General features: G+C 37.0%; 1 protein-coding gene across 1 annotated transcript in view; it reads left to right on the forward strand.

Annotated features, from left to right (window-relative positions):
- Window positions 1-27,500, forward strand: part of LOC122746835 (BAG family molecular chaperone regulator 3-like) — a 146,359-nt gene extending 118,859 nt beyond the window's left edge. The window contains exon 3 of the mRNA XM_043992871.1: window positions 26,481-27,500. Coding sequence (XP_043848806.1) covers window positions 26,481-27,500 — 1,020 coding nt within the window. The remainder of the gene's footprint in view (window positions 1-26,480) is intronic.
- Window positions 27,501-27,778: the final 278 nt, after the last annotated feature.

The following is a 27,778-nucleotide window of genomic DNA, read 5'->3' on the forward strand; positions in this document are numbered from 1 at the left end:
TCAGCCAATCAACTTGAAGAGCCTTCCATTTCTGGGAGGAGGATAGGAAGTAGAAAGGGGATGCTGGCTGAGGGTTTTCTTCCTCTTGGGTTCCAGACATTGGTTTGGTGGCAGGACCTCAATTGGGTGATTAGGTAGGCTAGGATTTCCATGATATAAGGAATCTGATCTCAGTCTTTCTCTCTTTTTACTATCTTATATTTTTTAATAAACCCTTAAAGCCTAATCTTTTGGTGAATTTATCAGTGATTTTAGCCAGTTTCCCCCCAAAATTGGGGGGAGAGATTAGAACCCACATTTAGAATTTTAAAAAACATTAAGATTCCTCATTTTCTTCGAGGTTCAGCTTGTGGGTCACTTCCTACAGCAGTGGGTTTCCAAACATTTTTTTTAAATCGTGTACCCCAATCAATGAAATATTTTTGGACATAAACCCCCAATATATCTCCATGTTTATCATCTATTCATGTCTATATTAATATATCAGTATTGATATCTACATACCTATTTTCTTGTTATTGTTCAGTCATTTCAATCCTGTCTGACTCTTCATGACGCCATTTGGGGTTTTCTTGGCTAAGATACAGGAGTAATTTGCCATTTCCTTCTCCAGCTCATTTTAAAGATGAGAAAACAGTGGCAAGACATGTTAAGTGATTTGCCAGGGTCCCACAGATAGGATCTGAAGGTTGCGTTTGATCTCAGATCTTCCCGACTTCAGGTCTGGTGCTTTATCCACTGGGCCACCTAGCTGCCCCATATATATATATATATATATATATATATATATATATATATATATATATATATATATATATATACACACAATATCTATCTATATCTGCATCCATATGTATATTTATTTCACCATTTTGATCTCCATTCAAATACACATCGATATCTACATGGGTTTGCTTCTATATCTATCTATCTATGCTTCTATTTATATCTATTTCCATGTCTACATCATTTATATCTATTTCTGTAACTATATCTATCTATATCTGCATCTGTATCTACATCTTTATCTATCTGCCTACATTATAAATTATATAACAAACTGATCTATAATGTATATAATGAAAAATTAAAATTAAAAAGTGTGTTATCAAGATGAAATAATTTTTGATCTTTTTCCTTTTATCTTGCACAGTCTCAGGCTCATAGCCTACTCATGCTGCTTATAATCAGCTTTCTACTTCTCCCATCAGAACTCAGACTTCCAGTCCTGGAACCTTGGGTTATGATTCATTAACCTTTCTCTTTTCTTTCCTCCAAACCATCCTCATATTCTTGCATCTTCTCTCATTGGAACTTGGACTTCTTTCCTTGGGATCCTGGGTTCTGGTTTGTGAGATTTCACTTTATTTTGTCTGGTCACAGGGCTACTACTCTACTTCTCCACTATCTCTAAGCCATTCCACCCTATCATGATACCCTTTTAACTCTAAATCATTATGTGATGTCTTTATTAGAATGTAAGGTCTTTATGGGCAGGGACTGTCTCACTGACTTATTTTTGTAATCCCAGCATTTAGCATAGTTCCTGGACCATAATAATAGCTTAATAAATTATTTTTTCCTTCCTTCCTTCCTTCCTTCCTTCCTTCCTTCCTTCCTTCCTTCCTTCCTTCCTTCCTTCCTTCCTTCCTTCCTTCCTTCCTTCCTTCTTTCTTTCCTCACTCCTTCCCTCCATTCCCTCCCTCCTTCCCTCCTTTCTTTCTCCTTTGTTTCTTTCTTCCTTTTTTGATTCTAGAATGAATGGAATTTACTGAATAGGGGAGTGGCATGATTAGACCTGTGCTTTAGTGAAATCATTTTTGTTGACAGTTCTATGGAGACAGCAGGAAAACCAATAAGGGGGATATTACAATAGTCTAGGCAAGATTGTGATAAGGGGATGAACTAGACTGTTGGCTATGTGAGTAGATAGAAGGAAGACAGATTCGAGAAATAATATTGAGGGAAAGTGAGGTTAAAGGTTGCAACCTATTTGATTGAGGAATGATGGTGTCCTCAACAGAAAATAGGGAAGTTCTCAAGAAGCATGAATTATGAGGAAAAGTTAATGTAATTCTGATCTATAACTAGTCATCTGCTATTACACTTTTCCACTGAGAGAATCTCAAGTGTGAGGTGGAGTGGGGTGTAGGACTTGTTCCAGGCCACTGTCCAGGAGTATAGAACCCTCCTGGGTGAACACGGTATACAATGACTTAATGAAGGGAATGAAGTGAAGGGCTTCAAAGAATTTTGTCCAGGGGTGTCTGGTTAAAGTGTTACCAGTCACAGGGGAGCAGGGGTGGAGTAAGGAAACATGTAAGAGTTTGGATTGTGTTGAAAAAGTCATACAATTGCCTAGAGGCAGGGGTTGAGGAAGAGTGTGAGGATGGGATACAACACATCTATTCACCTTCAGATTGGCTTATTACACACCAGCTGGGGTCAAACTAAGGTTCTTTTGGGGATTTTTTTTTTTTTTTGGTGAGGCAATTGGGGTTAAGTGACTTTCCCAGAGTCACACAGCTAGTAACTGTTAAGTGTCTGAAACCGGATTTGAACTCAGGTCCTCCTGACTCCAAGGCCAGTGCTCTATCCACTGTGCCACATAGCTGCCCCAAACTAAGGTTCTTTTAGAGTCATTCTATCATCTCTCTACCCCCTCTGTCCTTCACAGGGACCATAGCTCCAACTCTGTACACCATGATCCTAAATGTTGCTTTCTTGGTCCCTCTTAGTACTCTCTCCCTCTGCCTCAAATTATCCATAATTGTAAAAGATATCTCCTTTATTTCTACCTCTGTGTATATCTATTTGTTTATTCATTTTATATCTCAGTCAACTCTGGGTCTTGTATCCCTAATTTGATCCACTGTATGTTTTGTTGTTGAGTCATTTCAGTCATGTCTGACTCTTTGTGACCCCATTTGGGGTCTTCTTCACAAAGATACTAGGGTAATTTGCATTTCCTTCTCTAGCTCTGAGGCAAACGTGGTGAAGTGACTTGCTGAGGGTCATGCAGTTAGTAAGGGTCTAAGATTGGAATTGAACTCAGGTCTTCTTGACTCAAGCCCAGTGTTCTATCTACTGTGGTACCTAGCTACCCATCGGTTTTTCAACCAGTATAAACTAGTTTTGATGATTACAGTTTTGTAGTGTAGTTCAAGATCTGATACTGCTAGGTCACCTTCCTTTTGATTTTTTCCCCATCATTTCACTTGAGATACTTAATATTTCATTGCTTTAGATGAATTTTGTTATTATTTTATCTACTTCTATAAAGTAATCCTTTCATAGAGTACCATACTAATTCTTTGAATTAATTTTGGTAGAATTGTCATTTCAATTATGTTAGTATGGCCCAACTATGAGCAATTAATAGTTTTGCATTCATTAAAGTTGTCTTTTTTTTTTCTTTCTATAAATAGTAGACTATGGGGGCTGACTCTGGCCAACACTGCTGTTCCAACGGATTAGCACTAAGATCCCTCTGACTTTATGCTCCATTTATGGAAACTCACACCAATTTCACATTTCCATGGCACTTCTCTGCTCAGAGGGCCTCTAGATTTTGGGTCCCATTTACTGGAGGTTGGGTTAACTTCAAAACTCACTGACACTGTACCACTCATAGTGCCTGGAGATATCAGTCCCTGCTTATTGGAGCATGGTTGGCTTCCTTCTAGTCTGGTATAGCCAATCTCCAACTACTCTCAGGCTCTTGACCATCTTTTGGTGAGTACTGGACTGGGTAGAAGAACCTATTTATTATTTCCCTTTGTTCAATTTCTTTTCCCTTTTATATCTTTGCTGAGGTTTTTGCGGAAAAACTGGGGTCCCCTAAGGCCTTCATGTTGCTATGCTAAGCAAAAGCCCTTGATTCATAAACATTTAAGGAAAAGGGTTTAATTTTTTGTTGTTGTTGCTTTTGTTGTTCAGTCATTAACTCATGGACTCTTCATGACCCAGTGGACTTTAGCACACCAGGATCTTCTATCCTCCACTATGGCTTGAAGTCTATCCAAGCTCATGTTCATTGTTTCCATGATACTATCTCTCCATCTCACCCTCTGTCCTTTTCCTCCCTTTTATCCCCTTTTCTTTTTGCCTTCAATCCTTCCCAACATCAGGATCTTTTCCAATAAGTCTCATTGTCCCATAATGTGGCCAAAGTATTTAAGCTTCAGCTTCAATATTTGACCCTCCAGTGAATAGTCTGAATTAATTTCTTTAACTATTCCGATTTGATCTCCTTACTCTCCAAGGGATTCTCAAAAGTCTTCTCCAGCCCAACAATATGAAAGCATCTGTGCTGAGGTACTCAGCTTTCCTTATAGTCCATGTCTCACAGCTATATATTGCTAGTGGAAAAAAGCATAATTTTGATTATATGGACCTTTGTTGGCCAGATGATGTCTCAGGTTTTTTATTATGCTGTCCAAATTTGCCACAGCTTTCCTTCCAATGAGCAAGCATCTTTTAATTTCATGACTATAGTCTCCATCTGTAGTAATCTTTGAGTCCAAGAATATAAAATCTGACACTGCCTCCATTTCTTCTTCCTCTATTTGTCAGGAAGTGATGAGACCAGTTGTAAGATGTTAATTATATTTTTTTAATGGTAGGCTGGCATTTAACATAATTTCCTCTGCATATAAGTTAAATAAGTAAAGAGATAATATTCAGCCTTGTTGTACTCCTTTTCCACTGTTCAACCAATCAGTTGTTCCATGTTCAGTTCTTACTGTTACTTCTTGACCTACATACAGGTTTCTTAGGAGACAAGTAAGATGATCTCATACTCTGATCTCTTTGAAGACTTTCATATTTTGTTGTGATCCACACATTTAAAGGCTCTAGTATAGTCAATGAAGTAGAAGTAGATGTTTCTCTGGAATTCCTTTGCTTTCTCCCTAATCCAGTGAATGTTGGCAATTTGGTCTCTAGTTTCTCTGCCTCTTTGAAAATTAGCCTGCTCAGCAGTTTTCAGATGAAGAAATTAAAGCTATCTGCAGCCATATGAAAAAATGTTTTCAATCACTACTGATTAGAGAAATGCTAGTTAAAATTACTTTGAGGTACCACCTCATAACTATCCATTTGGCTAATATGATAAAAAAGGAAAATGATAAATGTTGGAGAAGATGTGGGAAAATTGGAACACTAATGCACTGTTGATGGAGCTGTGAACTGATCCAACCTTTCTGGAGAGCAATTTGGAACCTTGCCCAAAAGCCTATAAAACTGTGCATATCTTTTGACCCAGCAATACCACTACTAGGTCTACATCCCAAAGAGATAACAAAAAAGAGAAAATAAGACAAATGTACAAACATATTTATAGCTGCTCTTTTTGTGGTGGCAAAGAATTAGAAAGTGAGGGTATGCCCATCAATTGGGGAATGGCTAAACAAGTTGTGGTATATGAATGTAATGAAATACTACTGTGAGAAATGATAAGCTGATGGATTTCAGAAAAACCTGTAAGGATTTATATGAATTGATGCTGAGTGAAATGAGCAGAACCAAGAGAATATTGTACACAGTATCAACAACATTATGTGATGATCAACTGACATAGACTTAACTCTTCTCAGCAACACAATGATCCATGACAATGTCAAAAGCCTTATGATGGAAAATGCTCTCCACATTCAGGAAAAGAACCATGGAGTCCGATTACAGATTGAAGCATAATATTTTCACTTTTGTTGTTGCTTTTTTGTCATTGTTTATTCTTGCTTTTTTCCTTTTGTTCTGATCCTTCTCTTACAACATGACTAATGTGGAAATATATTCAACATGATTATAATGTATAACATATTAGATTGCTTGCTGGCTTTAGGATGGGGTAGCAAGGGGAGGGTGGGAGAAAAATCTGGAACTCAAAGAAAACCTTTACATGTAAATGGAGAAAAATTTTAAAAATAAAATTAAAAAAAGAAAGAAAGAAAATCAGCCTTCTCTCCTGGTAATTCTCAGTTCATATATTGCCAGATCTTAAGCATGACCTTGCTGGCATATGAAATGAGCACAATTATTTGGTAATTTGAACACTTTTTGGTATTTTTATTCTTTAGGATTGGGATGTAAACCAATGGCCACTGCTGAGTTTTCCAAATTTGCTGATATATTGAGTATAGCAATTTAAAAACACCATCTTTCAGAATTTTAAATAGCTCAGCTGAAATTCACCTTATTGTTAGCATTGCTTTGTAAGGCTGTCTTGATTTCATTCTCCAGAATATTGGATTCTACATCAGTAACCACACCAATGTGGTTATTGTTGATATTAAAATATTTCTCGTATAGTTCTTTTGTGTGTTCTTGCCACCTCTTCTTAATCTCTTCTGCTTCTGTTAAGACCCTGCCATTTATGTCTTTTATCATGCCCATTTTTGCATGAAAATCCTTGATATATCTAATTTTCTTGAAGAGTTCTCCTGTCTTTCCTGCTTTATTGTTTTCTTCCTTTTCTTTTCAGTGTTCATTTAAGAAAAACCTTAAGTCTCCTTGCTATTCTCTGGAATTCTGCATTCATTCATGGGTATATCTTTCCCCATTTTCCTTTCCCTTTCTTTCTTTCTTCAGCTATTTTTAAAGTCCTACCAGATAGTCATTTTGCTTTTTTGCTCTTGGAATGTGTTTTGTTGCAATTTCTGGATAATAATGCAAACTTCTGTCCATAGTTCTTCAGGCATTCTATCTACCAGATCTAAATCCTTGAATCTATTCATCACTTCCACTTCTTTTCATAAGGGATGTTATTTATGTCATATTTATACAGTATGATGGGCCTTACTTTCTTCAATTTAAGTCTGTATTTTGCAATACAAAGCTCATGATGAACCAAAATACTTAATAGATGTCAAAATCTCCATGTTATATAGAATGAAAACTTTCCAAATACAAGAACCTGGCAGAAAAAAAGTAAAATCATATGTGAACAGGGAGAGGCACATGTAATGAACTGTCATCTTTTCTGCTATTAGTGATGTCACAAATATGATTTTAGTGATCCTACAGGTGATGATCTTACACCCCAATACTTTATTCAACTTCAAAAGGTAATTATTTTATCCATATGTACAGTAGTCCATATAATAGTAAACATATAAGAATAATAGCAGGATGATGACTTGCCCCAAGACTGTTTCTATTGGAGCCCAATTTTAAAAGGATGCAAGGGACAAATAATTAATGCTGAACTTAAGGTTTGTGAAGGATTTTCTGTCTTTGTTTTTCTCACCATATTTAGAGAGAGGCAGGAGAATAGGATAGATCATTGAATTTTAACGATCCACCTTTGAGCTTTAGTTAGTGTAAGTGTGGAAAGTCACCACTTCTTTGAATCTCAGTTTCTTCCTCTATGAGCTAGAAATCATTATAATTAGAATTCCTTATCATACAAAGTTATCATGAGGATCAAATGAGATAAGGAATGTGTAGCACATGTTTTGGTGACACTATTCCATCTCCTACTCTAACAAGTCAAATTGTCTGAGCATGACTACCTCAGGTTTCTGAAGGTAGTCTTGAAGGGTTAAGAATTGTCTTTCTAATGCTATAACTTATAGACCTCTACCAATGAGCATTCCAGTATGATAATCTATTTTTTTTTTGGTGAGGCAGTTGGGTTAAGTGACTTTCCCAGGGTCACACAGCTAGTAATTGTTAAGTGTCTAAGGCCAGATTTGAACTCAGGTCCTCCTGAATCCAGGGCCAGTGCTCTATCCACTGTGCCACCTAGTTGATCCCAAGATAATCTATTGATATCAATTAGTCCACTAGATGATTAGCTTTTTAGAAAGAGGTATTTAGTAAGACGGTATATTGAGAAAAGTTGGTACAAAATAATCCCCTAAAAGTCTATGACACACTTAGTCAATAAATATTTAATAAGCACTGACTATGTATCAGGTACTGTGATAAGCACTGGGGATACAAAGAAACAAAAAAGACAGCCCCTTCCCTCAAGGAGCTCACCATCTACTGGAAGCAACAACTCAAACAACTATGTACAAATAAATTAGATAAAGGATAATTTGGAAATAATCAACAGAGGAAAGGTACAGAATAAAGAGGAATTGAGAAAGGTTTCCTGTAAAAGGTAGGATCTTAACTAGGTGGAAGCCAGAATAACCAAGAGGTGGTATGAGAAAATAATTATTAATAATGGGTTTTGGGGGTGACCCAGTGACCCTGCCCCCACTCAGGAATTCTGGCTGTTTTCTCAGAGCCAGCCCAGAATCAGTAGAAATCAAAAAGGAATGTAGATTGGCCTTCCTGACTTCCTAAAGGAAGTAAACTCACCTCGGTGACCCCCCAAGTCATATCAATCAATGGAATTGGATGCTACTGGCCATTTGGCTTGGATCAAGTGCAATGCACCACCTTGACCTGAGAAAGGATAAAAATCCTTGGGGAGAGGGGGGGTCGCTCTCTGTCTCTTCTTGCCGTGCCTGTACCTGATACTGACTTACCTTACCCAAGGGCTGGCTCTTCCCAGCCCCTGTTCCTGGGATTCTATGCTGGGTTTACATGTGGTCAAATTAATAATAAATGCTTGCTGCCCCAAACTGGTGCAATAGCCTCTAATTTATAAGTAGCAATATATTAGAAACCCCAGCTAAGTTCCCCAATAACTTAGAACAGAGACAGCCTTACCCCCAATATTTCAAATGACACAGTGGAGATGAGGAGGGAAAACATTCTACCCATGAGGAACAGCCATTGAATATGCCTGAAGTTAGGAGATGAAATATTCTGCTAGAGGAACATTAAGGAGATTAATTTCATTAAGGCAAAGAATACATGGTAGGGGTGAGATGAGGAAGAAGGTTAGATTGTAAAGGACTTTGAATGACAAATAGTCTTAAATTTCATTCTTGAGGTGATAGAAAGTTGCTGGAGTTTAATGAGTAGGAGGCTTACCTTGGCTAGACATGCTTTTAGAAAATCATTTTGACAACTCAGTGGAAGATGGGCTGGAGTGAAGTGCTACATGTGGCAGGCAGATAAACCAACAGACTGCTACAATGATTCAAGCATGAGGAGATGAGGGCCTGTATCAGGGTGGTGACAGTATCAGAGGAGAGAAAGGGACATATTTGAGAGAGGCCATAAAGATAAAATTGATAGACCTAGGAAACAGATGGGATATGAGAGACTAGACAGTGAGGAGTTGAGTATGACATCTTTTTTTTTTTTTAAGTGAGGCAATTGGGGTTAAGTGACTTGCCCAGGGTCATACAGCTAGTAAGTGTTAAGTGTCTGAGGTCAGATTTGAACTCAGGTACTCCTGACTCCAGGGCTGGTGCTCTATCCACTAAGCCATATAGCTGCCCCATGAGAATGACATCTTGATTGTGAACCGGGGGGATTGGGAGGATAGTGGTGCCCTTGACAATTATAACAAAGTTTGGAAAGGAGACTATTTTGGGGAAAAGATAATGAATTCAATTTTGGATATGGTAAGTTTAATATATCTACAATATATCCAATTTGAAATGTCTAGTAAACTATTGGGAATAGAAGACCAGAGGTCCAGGGTAAAGTGATCTTAGCCTTAGAGAACATGTGGCAAGTAGGGTAGCTCACAAAAAAAAAAAAAATGTCTTCTTGTTGGAGTCCTCAAGATATTCCCCTAGGCTACGTGACTCATTGGATAGAGAATGAGCAGTTGGGTGGTACAGTGGATAGATCACTGCCACTGAAGTTGAGAGGACATGAGTTCAAATCTAAGCTCAAACACTTATTAGCTGTGTGGCCCTGTGTGACCCTAATTGTCTTAAAAACATCCAGGACATATCTTGCCATTGGTCCCAGATGACTCTGGAGGAGAAAGTGAGGTTGATGACCTGGCACAGTCCTCCTTCACTTAAACCCACTTCACTGCAAGTCATGATATCACCCTGATGTCATGGTCCTCTTTGAGAACAAAGGACAAACAACAACTAGGCCTGAGGTCAGGAAGACCTAAATTCAAATCTGGCCTCAGATATTTACTAATCATGTGAACCTAGGCAAGATATTTAACCTCTGTTTTCCTTAATCCATTGGAGAAGGAAATGGCAACCCTCCATTTTCTTCTCTTCTCTTCTCTTCTCTTCTCTTCTCTTCTCTTCTCTTCTCTTCTCTTCTCTTCTCTTCTCTTCTCTTCTCTTCTCTTCTCTTCTTTCTTTCTTTCTTTCTTTCTTTCTTTCTTTCTTTCTTTCTTTCTTTCTTTCTTTCTTTCTTTCTTATTTTTTTGTGGGGCAATGCAGGTTTAAGTGACTTGTCCAGGGTCACACAGCTAGTAAGTGTCAAGTGTCTGAAACCGGATTTGAACTCAGGTCCTCCTGAATCCAAGGCTGGTGCTTTATCCACTGTGCCATCTAGCGCCTCCCATTATTTTCTCCAAGAAAACTCCAAGGAGAGTATTGGTGTGCTATGGTCCATGGAATCACAAAGAGTCAGGCATGACTAAACAACATCTTTTTTGCCAATCTCTTTGTAAAGCCTTGCATCTGCTTTTTTCATCATGTCCAATCTGTTCTTCCATCCTGTTCCAGATGCTGCCACCAACTGCTGTTGTCCAGAGGCTGTATTAGGATAGCAGTGGAAGGATGGTTAAGTTCTAAGTTTTCCAGACCTTTCAAAGCTCTCAGGGTCTTCCTCCAGCCAGGAGTGGGGGGGTGGCAGGGAAGCAGTAGAAAGGAGGAGACTAAGGTCAAGATGCTCTTCTCCATACCCAAGCAATTTCTTCTTAGTGGTGGTTTTCTTTCCACTGGATGGTCCTATCTCTCAGAAAATAACTAGATCAATATTTTATAGAAGATCCACAGGGCATGACCAAGTTTTTGTCAGCCAATCCAAACATAATTTCTGTTGTACCCAGGGAAATCTCCAGGCCTTGAACAATCAAGATGTGCTTTCAACTGATAAATATTTCAGGGCTAACCATCTTGTCACTTACTTTAAGTGTAGTGGGGTAATTGTCTAGGCCAGTGGTGTCAAGTAGAAATGGGGGTCACTAATCCATACATAAGTATGCCTGTAGGCTGCATATTGACAATTATTAAATGTAATGTTAGCCATATTTATTGCTTTTATATTTATTTAGTTAAACATTCACCAATTACATTTTCATCTGGTTGAGCTATATTTAGGAGTATTATAGACTGTTTGATACTTCTTGTAGGCTGACCCCCTCCCCCCTTACAAAAATTTATTTTAAAACAGAAATTATTAAGAGACTCAGAAGCTCAAGTTGAATAATGACTTTAATGGGATTTAAAAGAAAAAGAAAAGCTGGTATTTTATATATATATACATATACATGTCTGTGTATGTATATATATGTGTGTGTGTATATACATATATAAATATGCATGGTCTGGAACTATAAAACTATATTCTCTGTTTGGTCCTCTCTGTTTTCAATTTCCAAATGTTCTTGTAGAGAAATGATCCAACATGACTTCTTCCCAGGAGACTGGGGAATGCTTAATATGGAGGCTACTATTCAGGAAAATTTTTAAGAGTAGTAAATTAATTCTGAATTGTGCCTGAATGGATCCAATTTACTCCTTTTGTTCCACCCTGGAATTTGGGATTGTACCAAAAAAGGAAAGAACTTTTGGATTCTACTAGGCTGAAAGTATGGGAAAAAGGAGGTGGAAAATTTCAAGAGTATTCAGTTTATGACATAAAAGATAGTCAAGTCTTGGGTGGGACGTATTAAGGATAAGATCTGGAAGTTTAAGTCAGACAAGAGTATAATATTCATGTATTAGAACCAGGATTAACTAATATAGTTTTGTAAACATAACCATTTTCCTTTTCTTTACTTTAAAAACAAATTCTGAACTTAGCAAACACCAAGTAAAATAAGCATTTACATATTTATTGTGGGGCAGGATAAAGTTGTAAATGAAATTCTGAATCTTTTATCCTATAAAGCTTGTTTTTTCTTTTAAAGTATATAATAAAACAATATAAACTTTCAAAGTTTCTTGTGGGTCTATGATTTCCTATGTACTTTTTTTATTCTTTGTTTTGTGGGGGGGGGGTACATAAATACCTTCCCTCCTTCCCAACTCCTCTTCTAAGAAACAAAACAAAACAGATATGCACAGTTAAACAAAACAAGTTCCCACATTGTGCAAGTCCAAAAATATATGTCTCATACTGCATCTTGAATCCATCACCTCTCTGTCAGGAAGTGGGTAACATGCTTCCTCATCAGTCTCCTAGACTCATGTTTGTCAATGATCAGGGATTTGAAGTCTTCTAACACTGTCTTTAAAATGATATTTATTGGGGCAGCTAGGTGGCACAGTGGATAGAGAACCGGCCCTGGAGTCAGGAGTACCTGAGTTCAAATCCGGCCTCAGACACTTAACACTTACTAGCTGTGTGACCCTGGGCAAGTCACTTAACCCCAATTGCCTCACTTAAAAAAAAAAAAGATACTCCCAATTCTGTTCACTTCATTTTGTATCATTTCCCTTTAAATTAATGCCTTTTCTTTGCTGATGATTTTCAATTTATGCTGTATATAGATTGTACATAGCTGTTTGCATGTTGTCTCCTCCATTAGGCTGTGACCTCCTTAAAAGCAGTGGATGTCTTTTGCCTTTCTCTGTATCAGCAGCCTAGAATATAATAGACCTTTAGTAAATGCTTGTTGACTTGACTTGCTTTATAGTATTTAATCAGACACAGCTATTTTAGGTTTTATGTATCTATTGATATAATCATATGATTTTAGTCTTATTATTAATATAGTTCAACATGTCTGTAGTTTTACCAAATTTGAACCAATCCTGCTTTCTTAGTATAAATCTGACTTGGTCATAGTATATGGTCTTTTTGAGATGTTGCAGTAGCCTCTTCACTAATACTTAATATAAAATTTTGGCAATGATTTTTATTGGAGAAACTTTTCTATGGTTTTCTTTCTCTGTTTTGTCTGTCCATAGTTTTGGTATCAAAACTGTATTTCTAGACGAGAATGAATTTGGAAGGATCCTTTTTCTTCCTATTTTTTGTGTGCAGATTATACAAATTGGGATTAACTTTTCTTTGAATGCTTGATAGTAATCACTTGTAAATTCCCCTGGGCCCAGGACTTTTTCTTTGGAAGTTCAAGACTTGTTCAAATTTTGACTCTGAGATTGTGTTATTTGAATTTTCCAGAACAATCTTGTTCTGTTATTCCAGGCATTATATGTTTTTATAAATATTCATCTCCTTCTTTAAGTTGTCAGTTTTATCATCATATAGTTGGGTAAAATATTTTCCTTTATTTCTCCTTTATTTGTCATTAATTCTCCTTTCTCATTTTTGGTACTAGTTATCTGATTTTCTGCCTTTTTTAAAAAAAGCCAGTTAACCAATGGTTTTTCTTTTAAAAATAACCCCTAATTTTATTACTTTGTAGTTTCTGCTTTCAAATTTTAAAATATTTTTTATTTTCAAAATTTCCCTTTTGCTATTCAATTGAAATTTTAAGATTTTTTTGGTTTTCTGGGTGAAAGGATTATAGAGTACCAGTGAGGTCAGAATTAAAATGACTGGCTATGGGATCTGTGATGGGCAGGGATGAAGCAAAAGTGGGTCGATAGATTATTAGAATAGAAATCCATCAAGAACTCTAGGCTGTGGGGGAAAAAAAGGGGTAGCTAGTTGGAACAGTGGATAAAGCAGGGACCCTGGAGTCAGGAGGACCTGAGTTCAAATCCGGCATCAGACACTTCACACTTACTAGCTGTGTAACCCTGGACAAATCACTTAACCCTCATTGCACCACCAAAAAAAAAAAAAAAAAAGAACTCTAAGCTTTGATGATGAGCAGGTTTACCAGGTATATTGAATGGGAAAAAGAGAATATAGAGATGCCATTTTCAATGAGTTTTGATATTAAAGAAAGAACAGTTCATGTGAGGATAAGAACTAAGCTGTGACCATGTTAGTTATTCAATAAATGGTAATATAGTGTCATGTTGTTTTTATTGTTGAGTCATTTTTCAGCCATGTCTGACTCTTTGTGACCCTATTAGGGGTTTTCTTGGCAAGAATACTGGAGTGGATTACCATTTTCTTCTCCAGCTCATCTTTATAGATGAGGAAACTGAGGCAAACAGGGTTAAGTAACTTGCCCAGAGTCACACAACTAGTAAGTGTCTGAGGCCAGATTTGAACTCGGGTCTTCCTGACTCCAGGCCTGGCATTCTATGCATTGTGCCATATTATGCAAATGAGGTCACTGAGGTCCCAAGAGGGCAAGTGCCTGGTACATTGGTTAGTACTTAATAAATACTTGTTGATTTATTAAATAAGTGACTTGCTCAAGGTTGTCAGCGTAAGCAACAGAGATGGTATTTAAACCCATTTCTTATGAAGTCATATCCAGCATTCTTTCCACACTTCTTCTTTATTAATTTTATTTTTATATTTTGTTTATCTACATCACAACATTTTTGGTTTCTATTATTTTTTTATTCCAAGTTGACAGTAGACTATTATTTTGGTGTGAGTATTCCCTTTATCAACATAGAGCATGACTTCTCTCTTGATTAAATAGCCTTTCCAGCTCAGTAAGATCTCAGAGTTTGTGTAGCATAGCTACAAAGAACCAAAGGTCACCTCCATAATATCTCCATTAGGTATCAGAATAAGACTTTAGTAGAAAATTTTACCTACATTATGGATTAAATAGAAAGATGCATAGTGGCATAGTGGATGTAGAGCTGGTCTCATAGTCAGGAAGACCTGGGTTCATTTAAATACTGCTTCTGACACATGCCAGCTCTGTGATCATGGGCAAATCACTTAATCTTTTAGTACCTTGGCCAGCTCTTTAGGACCATGCATTATAAATGATGATGATGGACCATCATAGAAGAAGATACATTATAGATGCTGATCTGCTGAAGGGTCTCTGGGAGTTCTCTACCCTAATGAAGTCCTAGGTTTTATTCTTTTAAAAATAAGTAAAATGGAATTTTGTGGGGCAGCTAGCAATTTGATCCCCCACTTTTTTAAATTAATAAAGTATTTTATTTTTTTTTACATGTAAAGATAGTTCTCAACCTTTGTTTATACAAGCTTTACAATTTCAGATTTTTCTCCCTCCCTCCCCCCTCCCCTAGACACCAGGTAATCTGATATAGGTTATATATATATATGTATATATATATAACCTATATATATACACACACACACACACACATAATAACATTAATCCTATTTCTGCATTAGTCATGTTATAAGAGAAAAAAATCAGAGCAATGATGGAAAACCTCAAAATAGAAAAAAAACAACAGCATCAAAAACAAAAGAAATAGTATGGTTCATTTAGCATCTCTACTCCACAGTTCTTTTTTTTTTTTCCTGGATTTGGAGATCCTCTTCTATCATGAGTTCCCTGGAACTTTTCTGTGCCATTGCATTGGTGAGAAGAATATAGTCCATCACAGTAGATCAACACTCATTGTTGATATTACTGTGTACAATGTTCTTTTAGTTCTGCTCATCTCACTCATCATCAGCCCACGCAAGACCCTCCAGGTTTCTCTGAACTCCTCCTGCTCATCATTTCTTATAGCACAATAGTATTCCATTGTATTCATATACCACAACTTGTCCAGCCATTCCCCAATTGATGGGCACCCCCTCAACTTCCAATTCTTTGCCACCACGGAAAGAGCAGCTATAAATATTTTTGTACATGTGGGTCCCTTTCCCCCTTCCATGATCTCTTTGGGAAAAAGACCCAAAAGTGGTATTGCTGGGTCAAAGGGTATGCACAGCTTTATCACACTTTGGGCATAATTCCAAATCGCTCTCCAGAATGGTTGGATCAGTTCACAGCTCCACCAACAATGGATTAGTGTTCCCATTTTCCCACAGCTTCTCCAACATTGATTATTTTCCTTTTTTGTCATTTTAGCCAATCTGATAGGTGTCAGGTGGTACCTCAGAATTGTTTTTATTTGCATTTCTCTAATCCTTAGAGATTTAGAACATTTTTTCATATGGGAATAGATAGCTTTGGTTTCTTCATCAGAAAACTGCCTGTTCATATCCTTTGACCATTTCTCAATTGGAGAATTACTTGGGTTCTTATAAATTTGATTTAGTTCCCTATATATTTTAGAGATGAGTCTTTTATCAGAAGTACTGGCCTCAAAAATTGTTTCCCAGCTTTCTGTCTCCCTTCTAATTTTGGATGCATTGCTTCTGTTTGTACAAAATTTTTTTAATTTAATGTAATCAAAATCATCCACTTTGCATTATATAATATACTCTATCTCTTGTTTGGTCAAAAACTGTTTTCCTTTCCAAAGATCTGATAGGTAGACTATTCCTTTCTCTCCTAATTTACCTATGGTATCACCTCTTATGTCTAAATCATGTATCCATTTTGACCTTATTTTAGTATAAGGTGTAAGATGTTGGTCTATGCCTAATTTCTGCCATACTATCTTCCAGTTTTCCCAACAGTTTCTGTCAAATACTGAGTTCCTAGCCCAGAAGCTGGAGTCTTTGGGTTTATCAAACACTACATTACTAGTGTAATTTACTACTACATTTCCTGAGCCTAGCCTATTCCATTGATCTACCACTCTATTTTTTAGCCAGTACCAGATAGTTTTGATGACTGTCGCTTTATAGTAGAGCTCCAGGTTTGGTACCACTAACCCACCTTCCTGTGAATTTTTTTTCATTATTTCCCTGGATATTCTTGATTTTTTGTTTTTCTGGATGAATTTTGTTATTATTCTTTCTAGCTCTATAAAATAATTTTTAGGTAGTCTGATTGGCATGGCACTGAATAAGTAAATTAATTTAGGCAGTATTGTCATTTTTACTATATTAGCTCTGCCTATCCATGAGCAATTGATATCTTTCCAATTATTTAGATCTGATTTGATTTGTGTGAAGAGTGTTTGGTAGTTGTGTTCATAGAGTTTCTGGGTTTGTCTTGGCAAGTACACTCCCAAGTATTTTATATTATCTACCGTTACTTTAAATGGAATTTCTCTTTCTATCTCTTGCTGCTGGACATTGTTGGTCATGTATAGAAATGCTGATGATTTATGTGGATTTATTTTATACCCTGCTACTTTGCCGAAGTTGTTAATTGTTTCAAGTAATTTTTGAGTTGATTCTCGAGGATTCCTTAAGTATACCATCATATCATCTGCAAAGAGTGATAGTTTTGTTTCCTCCTTGCCTATTCTAATTCCTTTAATTCCTTTCTCTTCTCTGATTGCTAAAGCTAACATTTCTAGAACAATATTAAATAATAGGGGTGATAATGGACATCCCTGTTTCACCCCTGATCTTATTGGGAAGGCCTCTAATTTATCTCCATTGCATATTATACTTGCTGATGGCTTTAGGTAGATACAGTTTATTATTTTAAGGAAAGCTCCCCCTATTCCTAAACTCTCCAGTGTTTTTATTAGGAATGGGTGTTGTATTTTGTCAAAAGCTTTCTCTGCATCTATTGAGATAATCATATGGTTTTGGTTGGTTTTCTTATTGATATGGGTGATTATGTTAATAGTTTTCCTAATGTTGAACCAGCCCTGCATTCCTGGTATAAATCACACCTGGTCATAGTGTATTATCCTTGTGATCACTTGCTGTAATCTCCTTGCTAATATCTTATTTAAGATTTTAGCATCGGGGCAGCTAAGTGGCGCAGTGGATAGAGCACTGACCCTGGATTCAGGAGGACCTGAGTTCAAATCCGGCCTCAGACACTTAACACTTACTAGCTGTGTGACCCGGGGCAAGTCGCTTAACCCCAATTGCCTCACTAAAAAAAACAAAATAAAACAAAACAAAACAAACAAAAAAAAAGATTTTAGCATCAATATTCATTAGGGAAATTGGTCTATAATTTTCTTTCTCTGTTTTTGCTTTGCCTGGTTTTGGTATCACCACCATGTTTGTGTCATAAAATGAATTTGGTAGAACTCCTTCTTCACCAATTTTTCCAAATAATTTGTATAATATTGGAATTAATTGTTCTTTAAATGTTTGGTAAAATTCACTCGTAAACCCATCTGGCCCTGGGGATTTTTTCTTAGGGAGTTCATTAATGGCTTGTTCAATTTCTTTTTCTAATATGCGTTTATTTAAGGATTTTATTTCTTCTTCAGTTAACCTGGGCAGTTTGTATTTTTGTAAATATTCATCCATTTCATTTAGATTGTCAAATTTATTGGCATACAGTTGGGCAAAATAATTCCTAATTATTGATTTAATTTCCACTTCATTGGTGGTAACATCACCCTTTTCATTTTTGATACTGGTAATTTGGTTTTCTTCTTTCTTTTTTTAAATCAAATTAACCAATATTTAATCTATTTTATTGGTTTTTTCATAAAACCAGATCTTAGTTTTATTGATTAATTCTATAGTTTTTTTTTGCTTTCAATCTTATTAATTTCTCCTTTGATTTTCAGGATCTCTAATTTAGTATCTAATTGGGGATTTCTAATTTGTTCTTTTTCTAGCTTTTTAAGTTGCATGTCCAATTCATTAACCTCCTCTTTCTCTTTTTTATTCATGTAAGCATTTAGAGCTATAAATTTTCCCCTAAGCACTGCTTTGGCTGCATCCCATAGATTTTGGTATGTTGTCTCATTATTGTCATTTTCTTGGATATAGTTATTGATTGTTTCTATGATTTCTTGTTTGGCCCATTCATTCTTTAGAATGAAATTATTTAGTTTCCAATTGATTTTCATTCTACTTTTCCCTGGCTCTTTCTTACATGTAATTTTTATTGCATCATGATCTGAAAAGGATGCATTTACTATTTCTGCCTTTCTACATTTAACTATGATGTTTTTGTGCCCTAATACATGGTCAATTTTTGAAAATGTGCCATGTACTGTTGAGAAAAAGGTATATTCCTTTCTATCCACATTCAATTTTCTCCAGACATCTATCATGTCTAACTTTTCTAGTAATCTATTCACCTCTTTCACTTCTTTATTATTTATTTTTTGGCTAGATTTATCTAATTCTGAGAGGGGGAGATTCAGATCCCCCACTAGTATAGTATTACTGTCTAATTCCTCTTGTAACTCATTTAATTTCTCCTCTAAGAACTTGGATGCTATGCCACTTGGCGCATACATATTCAATATTGATATTACTTCATTATCTATAGTACCTTTAAGCTAGATGTAATTTCCTTCCTTATCTCTTTTAATGAGATCTATTTTTGCCTGCACTTTGTCTGAGATAAGGATTGCTACCCCTGCTTTTTTTACTTTAGCTGAAGCATAATATATTCTACTCCAGCCTTTTACCTTTACTCTGTGTGTATCTCTCTGCTTCAAATGTGTTTCTTGTAAACAGCATATTGTAGGATTCTGTTTTTTAATCCACTCTGCAATTCGCTTCCGTTTTATAGCAGAGTTCATCCCATTCACATTCACAGTTATTATTACTGACTGTCTAATCCCCTCCATTCTATTTACCCCCTTTGTACTTCCCCCCCTTCTTTCACCCTATTCTTCCTCACCAATGTTTTACTTCTTACCCCTGCCTCACCCAATCTGCTCTCCCTTCTTATCACCCCCTCTCTTTTCTTTACCCTTTTCTCCCTTGCTTTTGTCCTCCCTTCTATCAGTCCCCACCTTTCCCTTCCCCTTTTGCTTCCCTAAAGAATGAGTTAAGTTTCTTTATCCCAATGAACGTATATGTTATTCCCTCTTTGAATCAAATCTAATGAGAATAGGGTTGAAACAATGTTCACCCCTCCTTTCTTTCCCTCTATTGTAATAGGTTTTTTTTCACTTCTTCATATGATATAATTCATCCCCTTCCACCTCCCCTTTCCTCTCCTCCCCATACACTCCCTTTTTAACCCCTTAAAATTTTTTTTTGTATCATCACATCAAAGACAATTTATATTTATACCCTCTGTGTAAAGTCCTTCTCTCTGCCCAAATACATTTACAATTCTTAAGAGTTATGAGTATTATCTTCCCATGTAGGAATATAAACAGTTTAACCTAATAGGGTAACCTTTTTTTTTCCTCCCCCTCTGTTTACCTTTTTAAACTTCTCTTGAGTCTTGTATGTTGAGATCAAATTTTCTATTCAGTTCTGGTCTTTTCACCAGGAAAGATTGAAAGTCCCCAATGTCATTAAATGTCCATCTTTTCCCCTGAAAGAAAATGCACATTTTTGCTGGGTAATAGATTCTTGGCTGCAATCCATGCTCCTTTGCCTTCTGGAATATCATATTCCAAGTTTTGCGGTCCTTTAATGTTGAAGCTGCCAGGTCCTGAGCAATCCTGACTGTGGCTCCATGATATTTAAATTGCTTCTTTCTGGCTGCTTGGAGTATTTTCTCCTTCACCTGATAATTCTGGAATTTGGCTACAATATTCCTTGGAGTTTTCCTTTTGGGGTCTCTTTCAGGAGGTGATCGGTGGATTCTTTCAATAATGATTTTATCCTCTGATTCTACGATATCAGGGCAGTTCTCCTTAATAATTTCCTGGAATATGGTGTCTAGACTCTTTTTCTGATCATGGCTTTCAGGCAGTCCAATGATTCTCAAAATGTCTCTCCTGGATCTGTTTCCAGATCAGTTGTCTTTCCAATGAGGTATTTCACATATTCTTCTATTTTTTCATTCTTTTGATTCTGCTTGACTGATTCCTGGTGTCTCATGGATTCCTTATCTTCCAACTGTCCAATTTTAATTTTTAAAGCATTGTTTTCTTCAGTAAGATTATGCATCTTTTTTTTCCATTTGGCCAAGTGAATTTTTTAAGGCACTGTTTTCTTCAATGAGATTATGCACCTTTTTTTCCATTTGGTCAGATTAATTTTTTAAGGCATTGTTTTCTTCAATGAGATTATGCATCTTTTTTTCCATTTGGCCAACTGAATTTTTTAAGGCATTGTTTTCTTCAGTGAAATTATGCACTTTTTTTTCCATTTGGCCAGTCAATCTTTGTGCTTCCTTTTCCAAGCTGCTGATTCTTTTTTCATAGTGTTCTTGTTTTGCTTTCATTTCTCTCCCCATTTTTTCTTCTACCTCTCTCAATTGATTTTTAAAATCCTTTTTGAGCTCTTCCAAGAAGGCTTTTTGTTCCTGAGACCAATTCACCTTCCCTGGTGAGGCTTCAGATGTAGGCAATTTGAGGCTATTGTCCTCATCTGAGTTTGCATTGGCTTCTTCCCTATTGATACAGAAGTTCTCAATGGAGAGGGCTCTTTTTTGCTTCTTACTCATTATTGCAGCTTATTTATTTATTTTTTAAGTTGAGGTCTGCTCTCGGGGCACCAGAGTCCCTGTTTTGGGCTTCTTGTGCAGGGGTATAGGTGCTTTATGACTGGCTTTTTACTCTGAGGCCTTTATGGTGTGTGGAGATCCCCCGCCCTGCACTTCCTGTCTGGGTGCGCTTGGCCAGCCAAGCGCCCGCTCCTGGCGTCCGTTCCCGTCTGACCTGTTAGTGGCCCTCCCGGCTGGTGCAGGTAGGTTTTTCCACTGTCCTTCTTGGCCACCAGATTTTTGAGCCAGGTTCCAGGGGCCTCAGTTGTTTGGCTGTGGCCCGCAGCTCCTGCTGACTTGCCCTGACCCCCTCGGCGCTGGGTTGCTGCCCTGCGCTGGGCCTCCCTTTTGCCCAAGTCAGACCGACTTTTTCCTGAAGTCTTCTAAATTATCTCTGGTTGGAGGACTGTGTCTCTCTGTCCCTTTGCAGGTTCTGTAGTTTCAGAATCCGTCCAGAGGCTTGATTTAGTGTTCTTTTTGAGGGAACAGAAGGAGAGCTCAGGCAGTTTGCTGCTTCCTCTCTGCCATCTTGGCTCCACCCCCGATCCCCCACTTTTAATGGTATGTCTATGGGAAAACATATTTTTAAAAATGGACATTGAAAAATTCACCTGTTTGTGAGTTGGAGAATATTAGCATGCACACACACGCACACACACACACACACGTATACATTTAGATGTATATACACCTATATGTATACACATTTGTATATATACATATTTTATATATGTATACATATTTCACATATTCATTATGCATATATATGAGCTAATACTTAAATGAATATGTGATCTTCTCAATGTGGATGCTCCCTTTAACAGTGTAGATTTTAGCCACTTCATACCTTCTCAACCTATGAGACTCTTCCCTCTCATTCAACTTTCATGGGGAATAAAGAAAAGTTCTTGAGGTTTTTTCTTTCTTCTCTCTCTTGGGAACTCTTAACATTGCATGGCTACAATTGGAATATGCAAGTTGCCCATTTCTTGATGTCATACAGAATGTCTGCCTCTTGTTTTGGTTATTATACAACTCCCTACTTCTTCATGGAAAATATCTTGCAGTCTACTCACACCTACCATGTGTCTTTCCATTACCCTTTCAGTGATCTGCAAATTTAATTATTTAGAGAATGTAATGGTCCATGACTTATAGTCAATGAGCATCACATATACACACTAATCTATAGGTTTTTCCTAGTAATTCCCTCCTTCCTCCCCAAATAATACTTGCTATTTAATAGAGCTTTAGGTTTGTAAAGCCTTTTACATATATTATATCATTTGATCCTTACAGTTAGTCTGTGTATTATTCTTCTTTTTCAGATGAAAAAACTGAGGTCCAGAGTGGTCAGGAAAGTAAGCAATTATCACATAATTAGTATCAAAGGGATGATTTGAACCCATGTCCCTCCTGGCTCAAAATCCATTGCTTTTTCTGCTAAACCATACTTCTACCTAAATAATTTTCCAATAAGAAATACACTGGCAATAAAATGTCTTTAAGAATTCAGACATCATGCTAGAAGAGAGGGTAGTTGCCATTTCTCTTAGTACTTCCTCCTTCCTAGACTATTTTCTTTTTAAGACATTGAGTTTTTAAATTCAAGGTCTCTAGGTGCACTGTTGGAAATTAATTTATTGAACTCTGTGAATTAATGGGATTGGACCATACCCATTAAATTTCTGGCCCTTTTAATGCTACTGACTCAGAGAAAGTATTGAAAAAATTCATGTCACTCTACCACATAAATATTTAGCTATCACCACTAATAATCTCAAGAGTCCATCATCAGAAAAACCGACAGGTATCAAATGAAAACACTTTTCTCAGGTGAGGCAAAAAAAGGGTTAAAGCAGTTTGTACTAATTATTAACTACAAGATTTGAAAATGATTGCATAAAATATCTAAAATGTGCCTACAAGCTTCTATTATTGATGTGGTGCCCCCAGGAGGTGCACATATGGGTTTAAGTGTCTAAAACAGTTTTATTAATTAAATTGCTATGATTTACCTCTCCCATGTTAGCATTTATGGATTATGAAACAGCTCTGTAATTAGAAAATGGCTGTACCATTGTTGCTTGTTTACTCTGTCAAATATACATACAAACACACATATATATACATGCATATTTGTACAATACACACATCTGTATACACATGCATCTAAAATGTGTTTGAACACACATGCACATACATACATATATACATATATACATATTTATTTATTTATTTATTAGAGGTAGAGCTGCATTCAGTCTTACCCTTCTTTATCATCTAGTTTATCTTCTTAGGCTACCTTATTTCCAGGCCAATTTAATTGGAAACCACCACTATTGGTGCATTAAATTATTGTTCAGGGGTTTGTGTAGGAGATAGCTCTGGTTTATTGCTATTGCTGAGATGTATGATGTAATGATGCAGGGTGGGCCAAAAGTCATGATATTATAATAACTTTTTGAAAATTATTTTTTTCTTTATTTTTCACCATTTATGAGATTTGATTTTTATACGTAATGTAAATTCATTCTCTATATATACTGTATATGATGCTATGGCATTGTAAATTAAAATCAGAAAATAAAGGATTTATTCACTATTGAAACCCTTTTGTGACTTTTGGCCTACCCTATAATATTTAACATTTATATAGCACTTACTATGTGTCAGGCACTATGCTAAGCACTTTACAATTATTTGATCTATTATTATTCTGTTTTTTTTCAAATGAAAATGCTATAAAGCACTGACCCTGGATTCAGGAGGATCTGAGTTCAAATCCAGCCTCAGACACTTGACACTAGCTGTGTGACCCTGGGCAAGTCACTTAACCCTCATTAAAAAAATGAAAAAGCTGAGACGAATCGAGGTTAAGCAACTTGCCTAAGGTCACATAGCTAGCAAGTGTTTGAGACTGGTTTTGAATTCAGGTCTTTCTGATTTTAAGCCCAGTCCTCTTTTTACTGTGTTGTCATCTGTGCTTATGAGTTAGTTTTCCCTCCATAGCCACAAAACTGGAATCAGGAATACTGTCTAGGGAACTTTTTATTCTCTCCCCATTGGCTATTCTTTTATTTTTTTTTCTAAATAAGTTTTTTTTTTGTCTTTGGTTTTTATATCACCATAATTTCTCCAATATACTTTCCCTGTTCCCACCCAAAAAACCTTCTAATATAATTTCGTATTTTTAAAGAAAAAAGAAGAAGAAATAAATGGGCAATACATCAAAAAATGTGAAAATATAGGCAAAGTGCAACACTTATGGACTGGGGTGGGTTGAGAGTACTGTATCATTTCTCTTTTTTGGGCTGTGCTTGTTCTTTAAAGTTAGACCACATTCATTTTTTATTTGTATGTTTGTTCTTTCTGTTTACATTGTTGTAGTTATTGTGTGTATTATTTTCTTGATTCTGATGATTTCACTCTTCACCAGTTCATCTAAGACTTATTTCCATGCTTCTCTGTGTTCATCACATGCATCATTTCTTTTAGCACAGTAGTATTCTATTAGCCATGTACAAGTTTTTTAGCCATTCCCCAATCAATGGATATCTACTCCATTTCCAATTCTTTGCTATCACAAAAAGTGCTGCTATAAATATTTTGGTATATATGGGGTTTATTTTCTTATCTATGGTCTAGTAATGAAATCTCTGGGTCAAAGGGTATCAGATCTTTAGGCTAAGACTAGTGGGAAACTTCCCCAGTTTCTTTGTTGTTAGAGTCTTAGTAGCATCCTGATTCTAGATCCTAAATATTCTTCAAAAACTACTCTCCTCGTCCCAAATCTGTCATTTTTGCTAATTCTCAGCATGACTTTCTTTAATTCCTGACCTTATTATTTGCAAAGACACTCAGAGTCTGACACCCTTTACAAGCTGCAAGTAGACAGACCATTCAAGGTCTAAAAGCTCTTTACAAATTGTAAATAGGTCATTCAGAGTATCAGCCTTAAGTTAGTCCCGTTGGTAGAAGGCACCCACAACTTGAAGAGAGTGATATAAGCCGCAATGGGGTGAAAAGGTGTGGAACTGCTGCTCTGGACTGTGATAAAGAGTCATCAAGAGAGCAACAATAGGATTTCTGTGTTTTAGCAGGGAGCCCATTGAGATTTGTTATTGTTGTTGTTGAGTCTCAACCCTTTTGTGATCCCATTTGGGGTTTTCTTGCCAAAGATACTGGAGTGATTTACTATTTCCTTCTCTAGCTCATTTTACATGTGAAGACACTGAAGCAGACAACATTAAATGAATTGTCCACAGCTAGTAAGTGTTTGAAGGCCAAATTTGAAATCAGGTCTTTCTGATTCCAAGCCTGGAGCTCTATCCACTCTGCCACCTAGCTGCCCTCTATTCAGATAAGATAACAAGTTGCAGGACTTGGCAATTCCTCCATTACTATTCAGCTTCATGTGAATAGGAATGAAGAAAATAGAGTGTCATTTTTAGTAATAATATTTTTGGTTCATAATAAAGTATCACTATCAAATAATACTATTTGGAAACCAACTCTGAAGGAAGCAAATTCCCAAAGAATTGTTCCAAAATATGTATCCTGAGCAAAGGCAATAGCATTAGAATAGATGTAGGAAGGTAAGGATCCATTTGGATGTTTAATTTCAATAGGTGAGGAGGGAAGGATCAGTTTCACTGCATCATAGTCAGGGAAATGGACTTAGAGGTAAATTCAAATTTAATTGGAATACTACTGGTTTAAGTTTGTGTGAACCCATTAATTTTTGTGCACTTCAGTCTATAAAACTGAAACAATGGAGCTCATTATTAGATAATGTTCCCATTTCTATGTTTCTTAATTCACAAATATTTGCAGGGAGACTACAACATGAAAAAGACAAAAGGATGGATGGTTTCTGTTCTCAAGAAGTGCACAGCTTTGTCTTTGACCTCATATTTTCACTGTACCCCAGCAAGTAGAGTGTCAAAATAGAGAGCCAAATTTAGGGGGCGAATGATTAAAGAAAGACAATGAAAGAGAAATAGAGGAAAGGAATTAGGCCTAGTCAGATTATGTGCCACTTATATTACTGACCACCTATTTTTCCTTTCATTTTCATAGCAATTTATAGAATTTATTTTAGACAAGTTTCACCCTGTTTGCCTCAGTTTCCTTATCTGTAAAATGAGCTGGAGAAGAGGGGGCATAATGCCAGTCTCAACAGACAACATACAGAGTTCAGGCTGATGATTGGGATCCCAAGGCTGTCCATGCACAATCCCCATTCAAAAAGGTTACCAGGGGCATGTCTACCAAGGAAGGGTCTCCATGCAGATCTAGTGCATCAGTGCTTTCCTCATCTCCTGACAGGGTACAGACTGTCATGGACAGCCCCCAGGCTTCTCAGCAGCTAGGGGTCCGCCAGGAGTCATCCCCAGTGCCCCAACCTGAAAACAAGCTGGAAATTAAGTCAAGCCCTACTGGACCAGATCTTTCTTCAGGCTACATCCCAATTCAAGTTATCCACAAGGAGGCCGATTCTCAACCAGGTTCCCAAAAGCCTCCACCTCCTTCCGAGAAGGTTGAAGTAAAGGTCCCTTCTGCTCCAGTTCCCAACCCTTCTGCCCCTCGCTCTTCCAAGAATGTAGCTGCAGAAGAGAGGCCAACCTGCCCCATTCCTTCCCCTCCTGAACCAGCACCACCAATGCCAACCAATGTGGAAGCAGGCCGCAAACATCCTGGTGTGATGGAAGTGGAAGCAATTCTGGAGAAGGTCCAAGGGCTTGAGCAGGCTGTGAATTCATTTGAAGGAAAGAAGACAGACAAAAAATATTTGATGATTGAAGAGTATTTGACCAAAGAGCTTCTAGCCTTGGATTCAGTGGACCCTGAAGGACGTACTGATGTGCATCAGGCTAGGAGGGATGGTGTAAGAAAGGTCCAGCAGATTCTGGAGAAACTTGAACAGAAAGCTGAAGATGTCCCAGGTCAAGTTCAAGTTTATGAACTCCAGCTCAGCTCCCAAGCCAATGTTAAGCCCCTGCAGGAAACTGTGGAAGTCAATGCCACAGTAGCAGACAAAAGTAAGAAGAGTATGAGGAATGAAAAGGCCAGAAGGGATTCCAAAATAGAAATACAGCAGCCCCAAACCAAAGAGGTAGCAGATGCCAATACGAGCACAAACACATTGCATAATCCAGCAGATTATACAACTCAACAACAAATCTTCGAATAGATATCTATAATAGTTATTGATTCAAGAGAGAATTATGCATGATAGTAGGGAGTTGAGCCATAGTGAGGAGCTTAGCTGAACAATTTTCGCTACTGGGAGATAAAGCCAGAGGCAGAAGCATGAGATCATCATAAGAAGAAAGACATCAGGACCCTACGGTACCAGAATCATGAGTTGGCTTGGCCATATGTGTTTCCTATTATGGATGCCTTAGTACAAGTGGACTTTGTGTATGGGCCCACTCTTAAAACTGATGCTGTGTGTTTGTGGGAGAGTGC

The sequence above is a fragment of the Dromiciops gliroides genome, chromosome 1 (assembly GCF_019393635.1).
Source record: "Dromiciops gliroides isolate mDroGli1 chromosome 1, mDroGli1.pri, whole genome shotgun sequence".
Taxonomy (NCBI): Eukaryota; Metazoa; Chordata; class Mammalia; order Microbiotheria; family Microbiotheriidae; genus Dromiciops; species Dromiciops gliroides.